General features: G+C 38.8%; 1 protein-coding gene and 1 long non-coding RNA gene across 4 annotated transcripts in view; one reads left to right on the plus strand and one right to left on the minus strand.

Moving 5' to 3' along the window:
* Positions 1-11,884, minus strand: part of PDE7B (phosphodiesterase 7B) — a 167,106-nt gene extending 155,222 nt beyond the window's left edge. For 2 of the 3 annotated variants that reach the window (XM_068184848.1, XM_068184846.1), the window contains exons 1-2: positions 11,780-11,884; positions 11,494-11,608 (exon numbers count right to left, since the gene is read on the minus strand). In XM_068184848.1, the coding sequence (XP_068040949.1) occupies positions 11,494-11,514 (21 nt within the window). In that variant the 5' untranslated portion in view covers positions 11,515-11,608; positions 11,780-11,884. The remainder of the gene's footprint in view (positions 1-11,493; positions 11,609-11,779) is intronic. The other variant, XM_068184847.1, reaches the window with a different exon arrangement.
* A 549-nt stretch (positions 11,885-12,433) lies between these two features.
* LOC137470964 (uncharacterized) overlaps positions 12,434-16,254 on the plus strand; it is a 30,750-nt gene continuing 26,929 nt past the window's right edge. Inside the window, exon 1 of the long non-coding RNA XR_010997327.1 lies at positions 12,434-12,791. This is a non-coding gene — a long non-coding RNA (uncharacterized lncRNA). The remainder of the gene's footprint in view (positions 12,792-16,254) is intronic.

Consider the following 16,254-nt stretch of genomic DNA (forward strand, 5'->3'; position numbering starts at 1 on the left):
CCCCCCCATCATTCTCTGCATCCACCCTTTCCCATTTCTTCCTCCTCTACTCTTTCACTCCCTATCTGCCCCCACCCTGCTTGCACAGTGGGAAGCAGAGCCAGGGCTTTTGGGTAAGAGATGACAAATTCTCTGTGGGAGATTCTGCTCACAGCCTGAGCTGTGCCCAGTGATGCTGAGGAAAGCTGCACTCTTAGCAGAGCTATGGGATCACTCGATTTGGCATCCTCTGCTGTGGGGGTGCCTATAGGAAACAAAGCTCCAGGGTATGTGAGGTTTCCACTTGCCTGCTGGAATAAGTCTGTGCTCTGGGTTCAGAGGGAGATGGGAACAGTTTGTACTCAGGGTGCATATGGTAGGTGAACTAAACACCTCATTTTTATTTTTTTAAATAGTAAAAATCAAATAGATACATTAATTCATTCTACCCTCGGTTCAAGGATTCCCAATCCCTGCTACACAGTGCAATTTGCCATAACAAATTATTTATTTTATGAAATGGCAAATTTCCATAGTAGAAAACTGTGTCAACATAAACTGCTTAAACAAATGTTTGGTTGTTCTGCAGTCAAATAACTAAATTCACTAAAAACAGAAAGTGTAAGTATTGTATTTAAAAACTAAATGATCTCTTAGTTAATAAAAAAAAAATCTGAGTTTGAAAATATGGAATGACAAAAGTTTGAACCTCCAACTTTTAAAAGATTTATGCACAGAGAGGGAAGCCATTTCCAGAAAGCAGTCTTTAATACCTCTGCATTTCTACCTGTGGGGAATACACATCTTACTTAAATGACTGTTACTGATCTGATTTACATTTTACACACAGAATTTTCATACTCTGCTGCTACTGCAACACACTTTGCAACGTAGAGTAAGAGCCTTAAATAATCTCTTAGCTCAATACAATTTTTCCTAGGCTAGCATTTCATTTGGTATGAGTCTGAACATGATATCATGTTCCTATTTGGGATACAGAGTCTCTGAGACCATATCTGCTTGCCTTTCTCTCTTTCACTCTCTTATCAGTCACAATCAGAAATGCTTCTGACATCTTCTGATAGATGAGGCTATACCTTCTTCTGAAGCCTGCCTGCAGCACAGTGCATTGACTGCCTGTAACTCTGCTCACAGATCAGAAGGACAGTGTACTTGCAATGGTTCACAATCAGAGGAAAAAAAGATTATTTTTCCTTTGATATTTCAGTTTTTAAAAATCAATTAGATAAAAGATTATTTATCCCTAAATGTAGTAAGATAATTTTTAGAAGTAGTAAGCAACTGCTGTGAACGTAATATAAAATACGGACGGAAGGGTCACACTTTTCAAAATGAGCTCCCCAAAACATTTTAAAGAAGAGGGTAAATTTGAAAATTCTGAATCTTGCCCTTAAAAGAGTCTTCATTTAAAGTAAAAGTGTTGAGGTGACCAAGTCAAGCGAAAACTTTTTCTATGCCTCTATGTGGAAAACTAATAATGGTAAAGACTCTCTTATAAAAACCAATTTTTGCTTTATTCATCAGTGTGTTGAGAAACATCCTCTGCCTATATGAGGGTTTTCATTAACACAGCTTTTTATACTAGACTCTGAGGAGAGTGATTGCCATTGCATGAAACGTGAAAAATGCCTTATAATTTCTTATACCATATATGCTAACGTCACAACTTATGCTGACACAATTTCATATATGCCTGGGCTAAAACTAAGGCCATTTCCTTTACATAACTGGCTTTCCAATGCACACCAGAACATACTGCCCAGAGAGATTGTGGAGTCTCCCACACCAGAGATATTCCTGAACTGTCTCTATGCAATCCTGTGCCATGCACTCTAGGATGATCCTGCTTGAGCCAGGAGGCTGGACCAGATGACCCACCGGGGTCCCTTCCAACCAGACTCATTCTGTGACTCCATTAGCTCCTCTTCCAGCTGCAAAGAACTGCAGGAGCTGCCTGAGGCTCACGGGCAAGATGCAGAGGGACATTAATTAGTAAACAACCTGTGTGCTCAGTAAGTACTTGACTCTGAAAAGCAGTGAGGGCAATTTAAGGGGCCAAAATCATAGCACCACTGGTGACTTAGTAGAAATGTCTGGTGGTGGGCTGACTTCATAAAAGCTTTTCTGTTCTGCTTGTCACTGAAATCGACAGTACCCTGTATCTCGGAAACAAACTATCGTTCTCTACATTGCACTTTATTTGCTGCCAGTGCAGATAAATATGTAATGTGTCAAATATCAGGGTAAAATCTCATGTCCCAAGAACCACAAGAGCAATTCTATTGACAGCACTATTCATATTTGATGTTTTAATGTAAATTAGCCAAACCATTTTTTTTCTCTCTGCTGCACTCAAGTGGCACTTCTCTGCAGAAATCAGTAGTATCACAATTTGGATCCCAGTTTTCTACAGAGACTTACTTCCTATTGTTACTCTATAAATTAATTAATGTCTTGCATATTTGCAACATGGACAAGAACTCCCTCGTTCAAAGGCAATAGATTTGCTTGTGTTGAACTTCATAAGGCATAAAACAGTTTAGGTAATGAAGAAGTTCTTCATATCAGATTGTGACTAATTTTCTGTCTGCTACTAGGAGAAAGAGCATTATTTTCCATGCCAGAACCTATAAATCAGTGTGGTGAAAATATAATTTTAAGACAAGTGTTCTCAGGAGAAAATAAGGGTTGCAGATTCACAAAGGAGAAGTACCCTTTTAATATAGTATTTCAGAAAATGTCTCTAGAAATTAAGGAATTAGCTCAGAGGCTTGTGAAATTCTTCTGAAGTCAGAGCTGAAGAAGTTCAACTGTCGAAGTATTGACAACAGATGACAATTAAAGTGTGGCTAGAAAGCACTGAGACATCTCTGCTAATTATTTTCTACATCATAAACATCAAGACCTTTTGAGACATTCTAGAAATTGGTTTGCTTATTGGCAAACTAATTTTCATCAGCTATCATAAAAAGGTGCGATGCCAAGCACAAACTGGCATTGAATGATTTTAGCCCTTTTTTTTGTGAAATGTTAAAGAGTTTTCACTAATAATTAGAAAACAGTAGAGTCAGCTCCAGCTTATTCACATTAGTAGTAAACATGATTAAAATCTTGAAAAATTATTATCCAAGCGTTGCTCTGAATCCATGAATACCAATTTAAAAATTCTTAGGTAGTGAGACCAAGCTGTAGTGGCATATTAGATGGTCCACATAACTGTGATGTTGCCCCAGAAGAGGCTTTCTGATCAGCTGACATATCAAAATATTGTAATCTTCCATTTGTCATATTATGGGATTTGAAACAATGAAACAATGAAACAGTGTTTGCTATGGTGTCTAAGCAGAAAAAAAAAAAAAAAAAACCCAAGTAGAATCCCACACTCCTTTGCTCTGGTAGAGAATCCCTGAAGGGCTGAATTTGAGGAGGGATGAGAATAATAATATACCTGTAGGGCATATGAAAACCTCTTTTTAAAGCAAATGTGTTTCACAGTTAAAAAAAAAAAAAAAAGAGCACTCTACATGTCTACATGCAGATCGTCATGCAGAAACAATCTATTTAGCATTATAGGGATCCTATAAATAATGTGTGTATTGATGATTTTTCCCCCACTTATTTTGCATATAAGAAGCAGAAGTATAACTAAGTCTGATGGTAGGAGAGTGAGAAGAGGATTGGTGAAACTTTTGGAAATTGAAGGTTTCAGTGATCTCTAGGCTTTCAATTCAGGTGCTATAAAATAAAAACTAAGCAGGCACTTCAAAATGGTCAGTGGATGGTCACCAGAACTTCACAGAATCTTCAGAGTTGGAAGAGACCTTGTCAATCATGTAGTCCAACCATCTATCACTCACCTCTGCCCACAAGCAGGCACCCAAACCAAACAATGTCCCTGTACTCCTCAGTCCTCACAAGCGAGATGGACAGTCTTCAGAAATGGTGAGATGCTTTTTCCCCCTCTGTACCTCTGAGCTTTCTTTTTAAAAACAACTGTTCATTGGTACAAAAGTTGTTCAGAAGGAGGTGATCATTTGAAGAAAACACCCATCAGAAAAGTTTCGTGGGTTCAGGACAAAACTCTTGGAGCTGCAGGTAAATGTCTGCCTGAAACCACCTTAATGTGCTCCTTCAGCAGTGTAGAAGCTCGAGTTCCACACTGGGGCTAAAGCTGGGGCAGTGGACTGTAGGTTGCCTCTATGAGACCCCATGAAGACCCAGCTCAACCCTTAGGGGACACTGCAGTGGTAATCCACCTCAGGAAAGCTTGACAGGAGTAGAAAAGGAACTTGAATCTTTTCTTCCATACCTTCTTGAAAGCACTAACAACAGGCTGCTGGCTACTTCTGTCTGTCTGAAGTAGAAAGGGAAAACATTTCCCAGGCAGCCTCTAACACACAGCAATTTTTCAGATCCAGCCATTTAATTTAGAGGCTAAAGTAAATTTTATCTTTTTAGAAAGCCTGGCCATTTCTATCAGCTTTGATGATGATATATAGGATGAACTTCATTCAATGTTCTCATGCTGTACTGGTGTTTGTTACCATACTATTACAGTGTGGTTATACTTTGGTAGTGGATAGGATTGCTATAGTTATAGTTTCATGGTTCAAAGAGACAGGATGTTACAATGCTACTGCATGAAAATTTTCTTGTGATACAGCACAGTGCATATTGGCTCCTAAACAAAATTACTGTTTTCCTGTTATTCCTCAGCTTTTAAAAATATTACTTACATAGCTGTGTCCTTAAAACAGATCATGGTCTGTTCTGAAAATGAGCAACATCAGCCCCTTCTGTATTACAAATATATAAAGTTTTGCAGATGCTAGAACATAAGCTAAAGATCAAATGTAGGGATCTGTTTTCAAATAAAATCTGGTAAACATTTATTTTCTGTGAGAAATGGACGGAGAGAAGCGTAGGGTTAGAGTGTCATGGCAGGAAAAGAATGCATCACAGCTTCTGTTCAACCAGAAAAGCAGCCCTGTGGTAACACAGTGCTGAGGAAGTTGTGGAAAACTGGTATGATACAGGTATGATGCAAGGTTAACGAGCCTAAAATTTGATCTAACCATTGAAGAGAAGAAATTCATTTTAGTCCTGAAAGCTCAGTGTGTCTGATCTTTCACAGGTATAAATTGATGGAGTCCTATTAAACTTGGTGGAATCATGACATTTTGCACGCACTCCACAGCACTCCAGTTTGAGTCTTGTTTTTATCTTTTAGTTGTTCTGCTTTTCAAAGCAGTTCTAGTAAACCAAACCAACTTGCACTGGAGGAATTTGCTTGGTGAAGAAATACATTCCAGTTATATCTTTCTAGCTGATACTTGGAGTTTGCTCAAGATTTTTTTTTTTAATGAAAGAATTTTATTTAGTATTTTAAGAGCATTTTCAAACATTTTTTAGTAAGTATTCTCAGATCTGCTGAAGCAGAAAGCAGCTTTCTCTCCTCCCAAGCCCTGAACATGGAAAGCTCCTCTTTTTCCTTCACTGATTTGTGCAAGTTCTTTATTAATAAGGAGCAATTATTATTTTCCTGGCTGTCCTGCAGTCTTCTAAGAACCATATTGATTAAATGGCGATACACTGCCTAATTACATTTATGATGGCCATTCTGATACTACTTGAACATTGTTATTAATAGATACTCAGATGTTATGGCAGTGTGTAAAACAAAAATGACTCTGCATACATCAGACAGAGCCAAGTCATATTTCAACATTTGAAACAGAAAGGGCCCTAGAAAATAGCCTCTTTCGACATGGTTTTCAATTAACACAAAGCCAGAAGTGTTCCTTCTCCATGAAGGTGTCATGCTTCTGTTTTCATCTCTCTGGGTGTCCACGTGAGGTCTTCTCCTCCATCCCAGCAGCCTGGTATGTACCAAGCCCTCATTCTATCTAACCTTCTCAGAGGTTCAAAGCCAAGTGGTAAGTCAAGGAAAAGGCAAAACTAAATATCAGGTGCTGCCCATCTTTAGTGTACTTCAGCATGCAGCTGCATACATGTTTCTCTACAGAAATACGAAGCAGATTATGTCTTCTAGGGCTGTACAAGCAGAGGTCCCAGTTGTCACTCTCTACCCGAATCACTGTATATAATAATAATAAAGGGGAATAATATAGGGGAAATATAAAGGGGAATAAAGGGGAAAATAAAGGGGAAATATAAAGGGGAATAAAGGGGAAAAATAGCTGCACCCTTTGGATGACAGCTGAATTTTTGAGAAAGTGCTGAGGCGTTTCATGTCAATTCATGTTTGTTTGCACAGCAACCACCTGGAGATTCACACCTCTTTTACCAAGGGATGAATCCTTGCACACTTGATGTTAACTCTGCCACCTCGTATTAAGACAAGCCTCAGAACCCAGCCAGTCTTTACATGCCCTGTAGGAAGTGTATTAAGTTGTGTAGGGGAAAAGAGAAGGAATAAGAACATGAGCGTACGTATCCTTTCTTTCGGAAGTAGTAAAGGGCAATTGCCAATGGGAGCAGAATTGATCACACTGTAGATCAATACCATCCTCTGGGAGCTCTCTAGTTAAGTTGGCGTTTCTTAATTTCATTTATACAGATGTATATTTCTCTAAACCATTCCTGAGTTGCTGCTTATTCAGTCAAAACATGCCTACCTCCTGCTTTATTCTTTGAAAGGTAATGACCATCCTTTTCAAAACAGCTTGCCTGCATACAGAGGGGTTAGTATCGTAGACTCTGCTGTGAACAGCCATGCAGAAAATTGTATACAGGTCCTGACAGCAGTTGCTCCGCAAGTGTGTTTTTATGCCACCGCAACAATTAGCTAAACTTCATTTGACAGGAGATTTTCTGCTCTTCTTTTCAAAACCTTACACTGCCAGCACTAACACAGACCGTAGTGAGATATTAGTTGGTGAATTTTCTCATACCAGAAATTTTTGTGGGTAGCTAGTACAGACCTACCAGCCACAAACAAAAAAAAGAAAAAAAAACAAAAACAAACAAAAAAAAAAACTCTGCAACTGTTTCTTTCAAAATATTTGTTTCTACTTTTTTTAAAATAACCTACTCAAAGGAAAGTAAATCTTGCTGCTTGTGTCTGAAGGCAATTCTTCTTTAGCTAAAATGTAACAAATTTGTCTCTGTGTGATTGGAAGAATCCAAACTGTTCATGCCCACCTATAAAGAGGAAGAGGTCATCAGCTATGTTTATCCATCCAGGCAACTCGGGTGTCTTATTTGGCTGGACAGCAAGCTGGCAGAAGAATATCATATGCCACCACAAGACTATGTGACTTAAATAAGTAGCTGAACTGAGTTCTTATCCATCCTCACTCATAGCTCCTGCTGGTGGGGGAAAGAACAGAATAAAAAAATGAAACTCAATAGAACGCTTTCATTAGTTTAGTTTCTCTCATTTGACACTGTTTACATACTTAAATAATATCCCTAGACTTTTCACTTTTCAAAGAACAAAACAAGGGCCAAATGTATATTAAAGTTACTGCATCAATGGACTGATGATATCACACCATTCAATGTGTGCAAAAGAAATACTTAATTCACTCGACTGCTGGTTTTTGAGAATTGTCTCTGCCACAAACTTTTCACTCATAGTTTTGTCGCTGAAGCCTGGCCTCTGGATATACACTGTTCTATCTGATCTGGCTCTGATTTGTTAATTTTCTACTTTAAAACTGGAGGCTTTAAAACAGATAGCCATCACTACCCCAGACCTGAGCACTGTGAACCCTTGCAATATATCTTCTGAATCCCATACTCTGTTACAGGATAACAGACATGACAGGGTTCAGAACTTCAAATACTGTTTTCTAATGCAATTTTTTGGGGGACAGCACGGTAGTAAGAATAACAGTAAAAATTAAATTTAAGAGTTCTCTACAGTTTCTAGGATGATACAGAAGAATTCTTTTTGCAGAAAAATCCTTGCAGAAGTTGCCTTTGCGTTTTCAAATTCTATTAATTATTTAAACAAATTGTCTTAAATACAACAAATGCATTCTATCTCTCTAGTATTTATACAAAGCTAATACTTCAGATCTGAAAAACTGCTACTACTGTCAGAAGGCATGTTATTCCACTCACTTACTGTGAAGCACAAAAGGCTACTAGCAATCCTTATCTGATTGCATATGTGGTACCTGGCACTGTGAGCCATCTTCTCAGAATTATTCATCTTTAGGTGCCAAAATTGATGCACTTTGTGGTGGCCAGAGAAAGAAAAAACATCGGAACTTCTGAACTACTTTTGTACACTTAGGCTTTATCTGTGTCCCGGTGTCGTCAGGGTATAAACTCTAAATAACATCAATTCTACACCCTGAAGCTTGTGACTGAAAAGTGCAAATTTCACACTAGAAGTAAAGTTAGTGTTTCACTGGAAGTGTAAGAACTGATGTCCCTGCAAGGATAAGCCAGCTTGCTGGCAGAGGAACAAGAAAGATGAATTTCATACTTCCAACATCTTCTACCCAGTATGGAACTGGGAGGAGGAATACTGAACCATCATTTGATTACAAAAGACTTAATTTGGTTCTGGCAGCTAGTAGGACCGCAGCTGTCCCTTTCACTTTCACCCTGTGACAAGCACATGGAATGCTGTAATAATTTCAAGCATGAAAATGAAGTAACAATGTGATGATGAACAACACTGAGTAGCTAAGAATTCCTGTTTACATGGAATATCTTCCTGGCTGCACCAAAGGACTTGTTTTTCTGTTAGCCCAGAAACCAGAACCAATCTCATCAAGAGCATATATCTGCCTTGATTTGAGGAGAGATTAAGTCTCAAATATTTCTTCTGATTAAATAGAGATGTGTCAGATTTTACTCTATTGACAGTAATGGCTTGGTTAGTAGCTGGCATTTTTGCTTCATACAGCTCCTATAAAGGAAACTACCAGTACAAGAGCAGTTTTTTGCCTGAGATTGAAAAATTACAAGAAAACCATGAATGTGTCATAGAATACCAATTTTCAGACCATTTCTCATTAAAATATGCTTTAGCTATTGGTAGAAGAACCACATGATGAGTGAAAAGACATCACATATAATCAAATGTCTCAAACATACTTCATACTTGCAATGAAGACACTGGAAAATCAGTCTGTTACCATGACTTACCTAGAAGTCTGGTAAGGGCAAGCAGAGGGCTCATTTTCAGAAGGGAAAAGGACATAAACAGGGAGAAAGGGGAGGTGCTGTTATAATGATATATTTATATACTATTTTACACAATTAAACATTTTACAGTTTTAAAGAGTGATCTGTAGTATATTGGATTAGGCTCAGCAGACTGTGCCTTGGTCTGAAGGAATCACTGGAACTTCACTGGTGACAACTCCTGGCCACCCTATGGAAATTAACTCAGAAGAAGCAGCCATTCATAGCCCATGAAACTTCTGCAATACACAATTTTTTGGAGACAATATGAGTGCAAATGTTAGTGTTTTGTCCACTTCAGAGAGGGCAACCTTAAACTGTATTTTTTCTAGATGCTGAATTAAGATTGTTCAGAGGAAACACTGCAAATAAACTTTTCTTACTAAACCAGCAAAACTCATTTCCTCATCTGAAGTCCACTTACCATATTTCCTATTAGTACCACCACTAGTAGCTGCTATGGAACACAGATGCACCAACATGCAGATACAGAGCTTAAAACCAAAGCTTCTCTAAAAACTGTTTATCAAAAGAATTGAATAATTCTCAGAAATTATTATAAACAAATATCTCCAGGTTGTCTTTTGGAAACTTGAATATATTCATGTAGTTATGGGGTTTTTCCTCACAGAACAGGTTATAGTCTCTGTAGGCTGAGACACACTCTTAGTTAAATTTACAAATTAATCATCTAACCAACACTCTTTTAGCCTTTCTGAACTTGAGCCTAGAGAAGTATTACTTTAGTTTTTGAAAACAGCTGGCAGTTCATATAGTAAGAATTTTTGGAGGGCTGAGTTAGAGAGAATGACACAGAGATTACAGAGTTACAGTTCACCCAACTAAGCTTGACTTTGGGTTGTTGGATATGAGAAAATATCTTCCTGCATCTTCAAAGAGATGGGGCACTACAGACCTTATCTGTGGCAAACCTCTTTGTTTCTGCAGTCATCAGTGAAGATACAGCAAAGGAAATGGAGGAGCTGCAGTTATGCATTTGCAATACACAAAGTCCTTGTTTTCCCACTAGGCACTGCAGAATAGCAATTGTCCATTCACAGCACATAGCACATCCTCTGCACTTCAGAGCTAATATTTTTGCAGTCCTTAAGCTAGCATGCTTCAGCCTCGTGTAGTTAATGTTTTTAACCCTGTGGGGTACACTGCAGGAGATAGGTGCACTCATGTTCTGCTTCTTGTTAGAGGAATTGGTTTTTTAGGTATAATTTTTAAAGTTAAACTGAAATATTTTCAAATTGAAGAGGATTTATATCTACAGCAACATTTCAAACAGAGCTATGAAACGTCTCTTTTCACAAATCAGAAAAATATGAAGACTGCTGGTCATTGAGCATATCTGTATATTAATCCAATCAACAACAAAAATCTCCTGTCTTGGCTGGAGTTATTTTTAAGACCACTTGTACACAAGCTCTGACAAGTGACTCTTACTCTTATAATTTAGAATCACACTCTTGGAAACAATGTTAGTTTGATGCTAGCAGTTGCTTTCATTTACTGCAGCACACACTGCCCACTGCGATGCTGCAATACTCATTCAAGGCAGATCTCTGGCTCAAATATGAATTGAAGCTATATGCTATCAAACAGATGCCAGGTTACATCACTCCAACTCCCGAGCAAATTCCCACTTTTCTCTGCTCAGCTAGCAAAAGCTGTATGAAAACTGGTGTTGATATAAGACAACCAGCTCTCTCCCCTCCCAGTGGGGATCTGTTTCGTAGTCAAAGCTCAGGCTCCTTCTTAATTTTGAACTTCTGAACCCAAATCAAGTAAAGTAATCTAAGCATGTATTAAAAAAAAAAAAAAAAGCTGTACATGTACTCCTAAAAATGAAGCCGATATTCTTTTTCTGCTTAACCTGTTTATTTCCAACTCTTCCTCCCTCTGCTCTGACTCTCAGAAAAACTCACAGCCCCCTCAGGATAGGAATAAGTTTCTGTTTTCTTCTTCCTTCATCTAAGCCAGACAAGTCTCAGGTCTCCTCTCCTGCCACAGAGCAATAGGAAAACACATAGAAAAATCAACCACACTTTCCCCAGCAGAATCAGAAAGGACTATTACAAGAGATTCTTTTGGCAATCTTCTGTAACCATCAAATGGTTAAATCAACATAAGTTAAAATTTCCATCTAGTTTGAATAAAAAGAAAAAGGTACGAAATTCAAAAAACGGTTGCTGTAGTAACAATCACCAGTAAAAATCTTTTCCACTAAATAATAGTATTATCTCCCTCTCCCCCTCACAATTTTAGTTCCCCTTCAAAAAATAATCATGCTGCCTCTTTTAGATTTGCTGTACATACCTCAACCATTAAACAAGACATTTAACCATAGTGGCAGTTCTGTGACCTTTGAATGCCGTGAAATCTCTAAGCGGTGCAGCTTGTTCATGAAGACTTGTACTGCAGAATCCAGTAACTGCATCCAGGATTGGGAATAGAAAGAAGTAACAACAGCAAACAAAAATAATAATGATTAAAAAAAAAAAAAAAGGATTTTTTTTTTTTAAATAAGGGGGAAAAAAAAAGAAAAAGAAAGAAAAAGGAAAGAAAACCTCCCCAAGTCCCCCAACCCAGCCAATAAAACCACCTTAAGAAGCAAAAAGGCTCGGGAAGAGAGCGCGCTTGAGTGCCAGGGTGAGGGCTGGGGTAGCGCTGAGGCTGCTGCAGTCTGGCTGCCCGTGTCAGCCGGCGCAGGCCGGGCGGGCTGGGAGGCGCTGGCACTGCCGGGCGCGGAGCGCAGACCAATCCCTGCCGTGCTGCCAGCGCCGCCGAGAAGCCTTTTCTGTTTATGTTTCCTCATTTCGGGAGTGACGTCAAAGGGTTTAGTTTTTCCTCTGCATGTGCTATTAATTTTAAACGACTACTATGGGAGGAATGTGGCAGTGATTGAGGCAGGCTACCCTAGGCGAAAGAAGCCGGAGTCATGATTTATCTGTCCTGGATTCAGCTCAGAAAGATTTTCTATCCAGAGGTACTAGAAAGATCCAAAATATCCTCACGACATGGGGAAAGGCTATAAATATGCTTACATATAGTGAAGTATTCTTAAATATACACAAGATGTTTTCCAGGGTGAGCTGGGTAATCTCTATGGGTTGGGGTGTAAAATCAGACCTGATTCTGCCCTCGCCCTACAGTAAATCAAGAACTGCTTGTCTAAGTTCAGCAGTGTCACACCAGTGTAAACCTGGCTAAAGAGATAAGACTGAGACTACTGTACACATCCTTTTATCAGTCAGCAGGAGCTACACTGCAGATTAGCAAACTGCTTTCCTACCCCATCCAAGTCACAGATAAAGTCACCCTTGAGGGCTGATCTGGGCAAACAACTGCTCCTTCCGCCAGCAGATCGCGGTCCAGCCGTGCTCGCCTGTGAGCTCTGCCGTGGGCCACCATACTGCATTTTATTTACTACCAAAGTCCACATCAAAAGGCAAGAGGAAGGTTGACCTTGGCTTTCGGTATAACCACACCATTGGCAGTGGAGAAACCACGTTGCTGAAGCTTCAAGAAACAAATAACATTCATCAAGGTCAATTAGCATGGGCAAAAAAGGCCAAAACAGCACAAGATAATTGATAGGAGGTGAGTTGACAACAGTAGGTGTTTTGTTATTTGCATCATTCTAATTTTATCAATTTGTTCTTCTAGGGAATCCTTTCAAAGATCTCAGTCTGTGAGGCACAATTAATTTCTAAAAAGCCTTAACAGTCTCGCATTTAATTTTAAAACATAGAGAAATGCTTTTAAAAAGGGGTAGGCATAAAGCTCCTGAGAAAGAAATTTCTCAGTGCTTCACAGAACATGTACAAATAGAGTAGAAGTCATAGGAACTTGAACTTCCCCATGACCACCAATTGATTTTACAAAAATGCAGCTCCAGAGTGCCAAAATATTTAATGATTTTTGCTTACCAAAAAGTCTGTCTGTGCTATCGCTGCTAATGCAATCACCTTCACAAACAAATGCTAAGGGTTATGGGGATGTAAATGCTAGAATAACATATTAAAAAGTATTAAATAAGTTAGATATTTACAAAATCAATTAGAGCACGTTAAGTTCACTGACTGTACTTAGAGAAATGCATGAAGCAATTTGAAATGCACAAAGAGAAATATTATTTGTAGTGCACAGAAAACCATCGTGTTCATCTTCACTCAACTGAATAGTGCACTTTGGGAATTGCACTTCAGGAACCAGTCCTGGGAATGTCAGCTGAAAATTGAATGGATTTCAGTGGGAGTGATCTGGAGTCTGTGAAGAAAGACTGAGATTGACATTGTTTAGTCAAAGAACGAGAGTTGATAACTATTCTTAAGTATACAAAGGGTATATTTCTCTGAAAGAAAATAAACAGTATGAGATAGAGTTTATTCTTTGTCCTGGAGACATTATCTGGCCTTTTAACTTCTTCACCCTTTATGGCAACATAGCTTCATCTAAGCTGATGATAGGTCTCAAGACTGTGTTTGGAAAGCAATCAGGGCAGTGTCCAAAATGTGTGAAGGTCTGTTCTAGAAACATGACATAGTAGGTAATCAAGGTCCACAGTTTGAAGACGACTTCTGGCTCTGTTTATTTAACTAGAATAGATCCAGACAATTTGCAAAGAAGGAGGGATTAAATTTTTCTCCATATGAATTGTGGTTAGAACAACAAAACTGCAGAAGAGGAAAGTTGTTTGATTCAGGAAAAACTAAAGGTAGGAGAGTGAAGTACTGAAATAGATGGGCTGTGATAGTCTGCAGTGTCTTGTTACTGGCTATTTTTATAAGTATGGTTAGTCAACTATTATTCTATATGAGTCAACTATATGAGCAGTTTTGATACAGGTGATCCTACTGTGGAGCATAGATGTAAGAGTAGGAGATTTTCAAATGTCTATTTCAGTCCGATTATTTTCTTGGTTTTGCATTTTAGGATCAATCCCATTAACAACATTACATTGCATTTCATTAATTAGGGTCCAGGTACATTCCAGTTTTGCACAAAGTCTTTGGTCTTGTCTCTCTCCTAAATAAATTAGAGGTTACTTCAGCCTCCTGCAGCTAAGTGGCCCTATGACAGTGAGTGGTTGCTGTGGGTTTTGTGATGTAGAGGTTTCTTTGGTGAAAAGAGAGACGTCTGGAAGCACTTCTGAATGCAGTTTCTACTAGGACGAAGAATCTTAATGCCTGCATGAGGACATGCACGTAAGGGTGGGAATGAGAAGGAATATCTTGGTTACCTTTGCATAGCCATGCATTTCCATGATGGGGTGGGAAGGACTGATGAGAAAAAATGGGCTTCACATAGCAAAGAAAAAACTTTGGCATAGATTTGCTAATGTGATTTGATGTATGCTAAAATATCCTGTCAGGCTGGTGACATGCATGTCCAGATAAATGTGACCCACACTGGTATAACAAAAAAGCTGAAAAAAAGAAAACTGATTCTTTAAAAAAAGCCATTGAAGGAGGAGAAAAGAAAACAAAATAACTGATGCTCAGTTATCAGTTATAACTGATGCTAGACTGATGTAAACTGTATCTAAATAAATACAATGGAGACAGAACACTTAATGCAAGATCAAAATTTCAACTTAATTGACACAACAGAAATTTGGTAGGGTAGAGTCATATGAGTATGTGACTGGAATAGTAATGCCAAAGAGCACAGCTTGTTCAGGAGCAAGAGGAGGAAACAGAAGAGGAAAAAAGTTAAAGGAGATTATGCCTCAAGTCTCACTGAGAATTTCAGAATGCAGTAGGAAACATGCACTGAAAGTTTGAGCAATAGTACAAAGGACAAGAATTTAGGCATTGTTGGGGAATCTGCTGCAGATCCAGGCAGATAAAGTAGATAACTCTTTTTGTTAGCAATTAGCAGGATTGTCCAAAGCATAGAACTTGGTCAAAATGGGAGATTTTAGTCATGCAGCTCTTGGAAAAAGAGCTAGACTTGCCTCAGACATCGTGGTTCCTTGTCTCTAGAATAAGTAAAAAAGTATATATGGGAACCCCTCAAATTTGTGAGCCTGTCTTTTTGAGCAATCCTACTTGATTAAATAATTTATTTGACTTCTTTTTACAGTCCTGGTTCAGCACTGGAGGTGCTTTAATTTTTTTTTTTTTTTTTTAGGTATTCTACTTTCTCGATATAGGTGGCACACCAAGAAAGGCTCTCTCTTACCATGGAATGGCATTCCTCTTCATGAATATGCAATCTTCCATTGTGGTCTTTGGAAAGGAAGCTGGATATTAGAGAGGCTGCTTAATTGGCCTCATCCAAACCACACTCCTTATAACCAGATATAATCCCTGAAACTTAAAAATAAATTCATCTCAGTGCCAGTAAAATTTGTTTGCACATGATAGAATGGCAGGCACTGTGCATGGAGAGGCAAAGAGGTGGTTCCTTCCTAGGATACCTTCCACTTTCTTCCCATTGCTTTATTTTTCCTGACCATCTTTAGGATGGGCTGCAGAACTGGACCAAATATTGCTCTTCATATTGCTCTCAAAGTCATCTGAATGGGAGCTGGGAATATGGAGTGGAAAATGAGGCATCTTGTTCAAGCTGCTACCACAGATGAATGACTTCATGCCTGACTCTTCCTTTCCACTTTCCTCCACTCCCCCCAAAACTGCTCTGAATTGCCAAGTTGTAGATGTTACAGTGATTTCCCAAAGCATTTCTACTATTCCTTAGGGCATAAACATAAATCTGAAGATACTGAAAACTCTGTGATCAAAGTAGCTCTTTGTCAAGCCAGCTGCAGCTTTCTTTGTCAGGGCACAGTAAAGGTGGACAAGTGCAGAGTGACAGTGGCCTGCATTCATGAAAGCAAAGGAAGGAAAGGGTCAACAACCCCAGTCAAAGTATAGTTTCAAGGAAGTTTATGCTCATCCCACCCCATAAATACAGACACACTACTGCTGGAGGTGAGTTTATATCTCATACTGTAATTGCCGTTGGGAAACTTCTAAAGGCAAATTTCTCCAGGCTGAATTATGTGAAATTGCTCACAGTGACTAGATGTGACAGTTCTGTGCCTGTTTATTTACAAATCTATGCCCTGAG

Source organism: Anomalospiza imberbis, chromosome 3, assembly GCF_031753505.1.
Source record: "Anomalospiza imberbis isolate Cuckoo-Finch-1a 21T00152 chromosome 3, ASM3175350v1, whole genome shotgun sequence".
NCBI classification, from domain to species: Eukaryota; Metazoa; Chordata; class Aves; order Passeriformes; family Viduidae; genus Anomalospiza; species Anomalospiza imberbis.